Source organism: Halyomorpha halys, unplaced genomic scaffold (assembly GCF_000696795.3).
Source record: "Halyomorpha halys isolate HHAL.00 unplaced genomic scaffold, Hhal_1.1 Scaffold471.1, whole genome shotgun sequence".
Taxonomy (NCBI): domain Eukaryota; kingdom Metazoa; phylum Arthropoda; class Insecta; order Hemiptera; family Pentatomidae; genus Halyomorpha; species Halyomorpha halys.
In genome coordinates, this window is record NW_027107708.1 from 430,495 (window position 1) to 438,490 (window position 7,996).

General features: G+C 29.5%; 1 protein-coding gene across 2 annotated transcripts in view; it reads left to right on the top strand.

Moving 5' to 3' along the window:
• Positions 1 to 7,996, top strand: part of LOC106683171 (probable E3 ubiquitin-protein ligase HERC1) — a 75,099-nt gene that overhangs the window by 8,698 nt on the left and 58,405 nt on the right. For both annotated transcript variants that reach the window (XM_067046064.1, XM_014424462.2), the window contains exons 10-16: positions 699 to 872; positions 1,773 to 2,044; positions 2,180 to 2,496; positions 2,749 to 2,880; positions 4,012 to 4,143; positions 5,460 to 5,610; positions 6,555 to 6,725. In XM_067046064.1, the coding sequence (XP_066902165.1) occupies positions 699 to 872; positions 1,773 to 2,044; positions 2,180 to 2,496; positions 2,749 to 2,880; positions 4,012 to 4,143; positions 5,460 to 5,610; positions 6,555 to 6,725 (1,349 nt within the window). The remainder of the gene's footprint in view (positions 1 to 698; positions 873 to 1,772; positions 2,045 to 2,179; positions 2,497 to 2,748; positions 2,881 to 4,011; positions 4,144 to 5,459; positions 5,611 to 6,554; positions 6,726 to 7,996) is intronic.

Here is a 7,996-nt window from a genome sequence, read left to right on the forward strand (position 1 = left end):
TATTCTTGTTTGGTGTTTATGTTTAATTCTGAATGCTTCTTAGTTAGTTGTGTGTAATATGAATTGTTTACAATTCTTAGTCATTTGTTTGGGAATACAGTTTTTTATTGTTAGTTAAATCAGTGAAGCTCTATATGGGACAGGCATTTGTTATGATAGGTCTTAGTACTGATTTTTTGAGTATAAATTTATTTTTTGGGGATAGTTTCAATTTTTTACTAAATTATAGAAACGTTTTGTACATTTCCTCGTTTTGTGTTTTTCAAATTTTAAATTAATGTGCTGGTTGAATAACAGTGTATTGCCTGTCATGACTTAATTATTTCACAAATTAAGCAAAAGAGATCAGACTATAATTTTAAAAATATGTTTTCTTTTTGATATTACTGTTTTAGTTCTAGAGAATTTTAATAATTAATTTCCTCTCTTTTGGTGATAATTTCTTTGTAATCTGCAAATAAATGATTTGAGATTTTCCCTTGCTTAACTTTTATTGAATCTCTTCAAGACCTCCCTTTTCATCTTCTTCAGTCTTCAGATTAATGATAATTAGTTGAGGAGCACTTTTATTTATTTTAAAGAAAAATCATTGGCTTTGAAATTAGTTTCCTAATTTTTTTTAAAAATTAGTTATTGTATTTTTTGTTTCCTTTTATTGTTGTTATTTTGATATTATAAAATATTTATTTATTTTTTAGGAGATTATGGGAAGCTTGGCCATGGTAACTCTACTACTCAGAGGCAGCCTAAAATGATCGGAGGACATGGATGGTGGAATGTCGTGTCTATCAGCGCAGGGTTTCGACATAGCGCTGCTGTTACTACTGATGGGTTTCTATATACCTGGGGTGAAGGGGAATTTGGTAGATTAGGTAAGCTATTAATATGTTTTTTCTTGTTTTTTTCCAGCTAAGACTCCCATTGGAGTCCTATACTGCCTAAGCATGCTTGTGGGTCAAAGTTTTTCATTTTGGGACCGCCACTCAATGAAAAAACTCAACACCCAGGCCGGATTCGAACCGGCACCGCCAATAGATATCAAATTGATAAGGCTGTATCTTAACCACAGAGCTACTGACGGCCCATTGATATGTTTTATGATAATAGTAAATATTTAAAATATAAATATAAATTAATTCTAACTTGTGGATCAAGGCTACTGCTGTGGTCTGTTGGGTAGTGCAGCTGAGTGAATACCTAAAGACATGGATTTAATTTTAGTATGTGGATATCAGTGAGATTTTTGAAATTAATTAAGATTCTGGGTTTTCTTAGCCATTTGGATAAATGAGTGGCTAATTGAGAAAATAAGTAGTGATTATAGAAAACTAAAATTAAGGTTTTGAGGGTTTACTTCTGACTACATGCCTCTGATGAGAATCAATTTACTTGGTCTTTTCTATATCTATGGATGTTGTCATGGAAGATAAATAAGAATTTTGGGGATAAAAAAAAAAATTAATGTATCTAAACTTAAAAAAATTGATATAGGGAAGGCTGCAGATGTTACATGAAATGCCTAGTTGGTGAAGATTGATTTGTTGTGAATTTCAAGTATTAATTGTTTATTTTGGTTCATTGATGTATCAAATCACTATTATCAGACTCTGATCTTTATTGGAAATCTTTTAGTTTTCTACCTGTGTCTTTATCATCTTGGAGTAATCCTTCTTTTGTTGTAGCCATCTGCAGGTTTTCCATTAACTAAAGTTTTCTATTAAATTTTACTTATATTTTCATAAGAAAATCATTTTGAATGAAATTTATTTCAGGTATCGGTGATAATGTGAGTCATTCAGTTCCAACGCTTGTACCTGATTTATCTGGTGTCGGAAGTGTCTCGTGTGGAAATACTCACACACTGGTCCTTTCTATGGATGGGAAGACTGTTTGGTCGTTTGGGTCTGGTGAGGGAGGAAGGCTTGGCCATGGTGACACCAATAACGTTCCCAGGCCAAAAGTAATTGATGCTCTTGTTGGACTCTACTTAAGGAAGGTTGTCGCTGGGAGTCTTTTCTCTATTGCTCTCACTTGTAATGGATCTGTGAGTAGTTTCTGATAATAACTTATGGTAATTATGTTTATTGTAATATGATCTTTTAATTGTTATTTGTATGATGTTACTTGATTGAAAGGTTGTATGTCATTTTTTCAATATTTAATAATTTGTTTATATTAGGTTCTAGCATGGGGTGTAGGGTCGTGTTTGGGTACTGGAAGCTCAGATTCAATGCGCACAATACCAACTCCAATCGAAGATCTTGCATCGACACATGTTGTCGATATAGCTGTTGGAGACACATATGTTCTAGCTCTTACCCATGATTCTGGTCTCTTTGCATGGGGGAACAATACAATGGGTCAATGCGGCCTAGGATATTTGACATCTCCTGTTACTAGGCCTCGAAGAGTGTCAAGTCTCGACACTGTTTCGATTTGTCAAATTTCAGCTGGAACTTCTCATGCCATTGCATGGACCGCACCTCCAACTGACAGGTGAGTTTAATTTTTATTAGGTAGTACTTATGTTTTGTTTAAGTTTTCAATTGTGTAACTATTAAATTGTTCCAATTAGTTTTTAATATGATAATATGTTTAGTTGAGTGTATTCATTGTTCATAATAGATTTGTAATTCATGTAATTTACCCCTATATGTGATATATTCCAGTAATTTTTTTGATTAAACCATGTGATAAAAATTAAGTTTAGATATTTATTTATTTACTGTATGTTCTTTTAATATTTAGGCAATCTGTTGCGTGGCACTGCCCCTTTTGTGTCGAGCTTAAAGAAGGAACATTTGCCCTGCTATTGGCTTTTCTTGAAAAATATTCTTCTCATTTTGATGGAAATGGCCAGGAACCATTTTGCAACAAACAGTAAGTTATTAAATTTTATTATTTATTAAGCTTAGACCATTTCAACTAGTAATTGTTTAGAAAATTATATTATTTAATTGCTTTTTCACTTGAAGATAGCCCACATTTTAATTCCTTCAAATCATTAAATGTTTGGTTTGAAAACAGTGGTCTTGAAACATGGATAAGCACTTCCTACAAAATTTAGTTCAATGTTTATATGTGCAAAAGTTTTTAATTATAACAGTTTTATGAATTCTCAACTATTTATTAAAAAAAAATAAGATAATCAGTAAACAAAATTGTCATACCACAATATTAATTTGTGATGATAATAGAAAGTTTAAAAAAAATAAAACTTAAAAAATTTTATTATTTTTTTTTTTAAGGAAATGAAAAAAATAATTATTCCCGAAATTGTCTCTCACATCTGTTGGCTTATAACCTACTCAATTATTTATTTGGCTATTTGACTTATTTCATAATTTAAATTCTCTTGTACAGAAGCAATAAAGTTTTTAATAAAATGAAAAAAAATTTATTGAAGAATCTTTGTTTCTATTATTATCTCAAATGTATATTTTGGTATGACAATTTTGTTTACTGATTATCTTATTGTTTTAATAAATAGTTGAGAATTCATAAAACTGTTGTAATTAAAAACTTTTGCTCATATAAACATTGAACAAAATTTTGTAGGAAGTGCTTATCCATGTTTTGCCACTGTTTTCAAACCAAACATTTAGTAGCCTTCAAAACTAAATAGACGGACTAGAATCTATGTTCAACTGATTTGCTGAAAGGAATACACTGAATCAACCTTTCTGTATTGTTTCAAGTGTTATTTTGAATTTTCAATATTTTAACTTCTGATAGGATGTTAAAACAGATTTAAAACAATTAGTGAATCTCATTAAATAAATTATAGTGTTACAAATATTAAATTCTTTAAATTTTCCATAAATCTGTTTAACTACCACAGAAGATTTATAGAACAAAAAAGAACATAGTTCAATTTTATTTTTTTATTTAAATATATCAAAATCTTAAAGAAATTATAGGGTAATTAACCCAGCAAAGAATAATTCTACTATATTTTTACATATTATTTTTGTAATAAAAAAAAATACATTGTATTTTGTTAATTTTTAGTGAACATGAAGAATTTGCAGTCTTATGTTTACGTCTTTTATGTGCTCATCTTTCACTTTCTCATATTGCTGGCTCTGAACCAACCTCAATATTCGGTGCACAGGCCAATCCTTTACGACGGTATTTGTTCAGGTATGTCAATAAAAAAAAAAAAAAAGAGGAAGTATACTTATGTTTAGATTAATTTTATTTGTGGTTGTCTCAAGTTGGCATTTCTTAATTAAAAATTCGGTAGAATCTTATATAATCAATTCCTGGAACACCAAATTCTCATTTACACAGTTCCTTTGGCGAGGAATGAAAGTTCTCCCAAAACTTTAAAATAGTCCTTGTCTATTATGGAGAACTGTAAAACTGAGGACAACGTAGAAGATCTTATTGGGACATTGGAAATTGAAGAGAATCTTTAGATTATAGATCAAACGTTAAAATCTGTTATGTTGACAAGTGGCTGGCTAAAATTAATGCAAGCGGTTGTATGATGGGAATATGATATCTGCTACTTGTAAAACATCAGAGGAGAATGAGAAGGAACCTTCTAGTAATTTTTAAATTAATGATGCTTTAGAAGATGGTGAGATAAAACAGTAATAGATAGGAAATTAGAATTAAATGAAAAAAATAAATAATAGTAATAAAATAATTGAATTTTTCGCGCAAACTGGAATTATTTCATGTTCCTATGTAATTATATTAAGAACAATGGAATAAATTACTAATATTTATATGAAAAATGTATATTGTAATAAGGCACATATAGTGTCAAGATAAAAAAAAAAATTTGTTTACATTTAGAATACGTAATTTCTGTCATACAAAAAACTGGATTTGGTCTCAATTATAAGAGAGAGCTAGCCCAGTTGGCTGGGTCATGTGGTACATATGATCAGAGAATCAGTCACCAAACACTTGAAGATCGGCCTAGAGGAAGGTGTATAGGAAGACCAAGCTTGAGGTGTCTGGAGGAGATAGAAGAAATCTTGAAGATGATGGGAATTAGAACATGGAGAATGCTTGTCTGGGATAAGAGAGAGTGGAGGAAAGTTCTAAGAAAGTCCCAGGGTCTTGTATGCAGTCTAGTGGAAGAGTAAATAAATATGATTTTGTTGCGGATAATTCAACCTTTTAACTGATGTCACCTAACTTTGTTCTGATGGTGGTCAGATTAGTAAGGTTCTGCTGTAATATAAACACATTCCATAATGTTACTATATAGTTTATTGACTACATATTTAAAAATTAATCAGTAATGAAATGTAAGTTTTATTCTAAAGCTGATCAATGTTTGACAATGATTTCATTGCTTTGTATTGAATAGTCCATGTAATGAAGTATAGTCCAATAGAAATAGTAATATTTTATTTATAATTATATTTGTTAATAACTATCATTACTAACTATTATAAATATTGGCCACTAACCACTTGTGATATTTTTATTTATTTCAGGCTAGTAGATATTCCTCTTCCTAAATCAGTCTCTATGATTGTCACTGAGTGTCTTGCCGTCGGGGCATCATTATTACTTCCTCCACTGAGGGAGAGACTTGAATTACTACACTCCCTCCTTCCATATGGCTCCCATCTTAGTAAAGGACAGGTATGCTTGTATTACGCATTATTTATTTACTTCTGAAATGGATTAATAGTAAACATAATATGTGATTATATTGTATGATTTAATTAATAGTTGACCATTTTGGCTAATAAGTAGTTCTGGTGATGACCAAGAATAACTCCAAAAAATAGTAGAAAACATTTATTCAATAATGACATTTCATTCGACATAAGAAGCCTTCATCGGGGGTACAAAGAAATATAGTGAAGGTGAAAATATTAAATATAGTTATACTATATACTAAATTATTGTTTGACTTTTCTTAATATATTGCATTGTGGACATATAGCAATAAATTTTGTTTATTTTATAAATCACTTTAATTATGAAAAATTTTTTTAACCTTATATTTGGCTAAAGATATACCAGTTTTGTTGGGTTTTTTTAGGATTGGTCGATATTTTTGCCTAAAAGTAGTGGTGAATTAGGTTTTTTTTTTTTTTGCACGGGGGCATATGTAAATTTGTTTTTAAAGAGGGATTATAGAACTAGAGAGCAACAAAAAAAAAGCTCTTATTGACTATGTTTTGTTTCACTCAAAAAAGCTGGAAACTTGCGTTTTGTGTTTTTAAGCAAGTCAAATGTTTTGTTGAATGAAGTGATGGCTAATAAGCTATTTGAGTTAGGTAATTTTAAATCGCAACAAAATAAATAGATCAAATTTTCTGTAAAAAGTAATTATTTAACTATAGAAAATGCTTTTAGCTATAGCATTTTTCGGATGAACTTAATAAATTTGGACCTTCATATAATAGTTTATACTATTTTTTGGAATTATTCTTGATCACTAGCTGAACCATCTCCTTATTATCATAATTATATTTAGTCTTATTAATTTTCAAGTAACAATTATTCATGAATATTTGTCCTGAAAACTAATACGTCATTTTTTAGAATTAATATACTTTATTACTTTTGCATTCTAGAAAATGTTGTTGAGCATAATTGTAACCAGCCTCGAGGAGCGGAGCCAGCTGTCTTCACTTATCTTATTAAGTGGAATTAAAGAATCTGAAGAAATAGTCGAAAAGTCAAATGATTATATATTAGTTGAAGATTTGTTGCAGACTTTAGTGCAAAATCTTAGTTTGAACACTGTGAGTAATATAATTTTGTTTTAATAATTAGTATTCTTCAAGTTTTTGGGTGGGACAGCTCAGCGAGTAAGGCCCTTTGCTCCTCTCTCTTATCGGCCTGGATTCGAGTTCGGCTGCTGTTGATAATTATTTATTCTTTAAAATAAATCAAATGGTATCCATGCTAAATCTCAACACTCTTTATTAAATCATCAACAGTCTAACTTTGGCCAATTTGGCCATCCTCAAGGACAATTAACAGCTTATTAAACATTCATTTTTAACAATTTTAGCAATAATATTATTATTAATGATATAAAATAATTTAAATATAAATTTACACCTCATTTCTAAATTTAAAAATGTTTTGCAGGTTATTCTGCCCAGGTCATTAATTACAAGTCAAATCACCCTATAAAAAAGTCAATTAATAAAAAATCATATTAATTATTAATAAGCTTACCAAAGCTTATGTCTAGTTACAATTATTTTGTCACAACTTCATTAATTTTTAGAACTTTTAATTTTAGATCAACTTACACTATCAACTGTCATATAAACAAACTATTTTTACCTTCCATACTCTCAGATCAGGCTTGTTATTAATTTATTTCAAATTGGATTTTGGTCTAAATTTTTATTTATTCCATTAATAAAACTCATATTAAAATTAATTGTAAATAGTAAAAAAAAAATTTCTCATATTTTTCATAAATTTATTTTACTTAAAATCTCTACATAATGTAGGTTCAAATTCCTCATATCTGGTTTAATATTTACTGTATAATTGATGTTCTCTGATCTATAAATTGACTCAAGTATTTTTCTTTATGTAACATTGGTGTTATCAAATTCAAATTTGTTTTTGTTTTTAGCTGCATGCAAAGTGCTGTTTGAAAGTATTTTATTTATTTTAAAAAATAAATACCAGTCTCAAGAAATTGAAAATATTATATATTATTTATTCTGTTACATCGGCTGTTGATTCACCCTGTCGTCGAGTTTCAGGTCTTCATCAGGGCTATAGAACAAAAGAGATAACAACAACATTTAACCCCCCACCCCCTCACCCCCGACAAACTTCTCCAATCATTAATCTACGGTCAACTATCTACACCTCATTATTTATTTTCTGATGTTTCGCCCCACTTTGCAGGGCTTTATCAGGGCTAAAAAGATACAAAATGATACAATGATAAGAATAAAAACAAGTAACAATGGAACAATGAAAAAAAAATTATAGAGATAAAATAAACTTCATGAAAGAATAATTATATAAAAATAAAATAAGT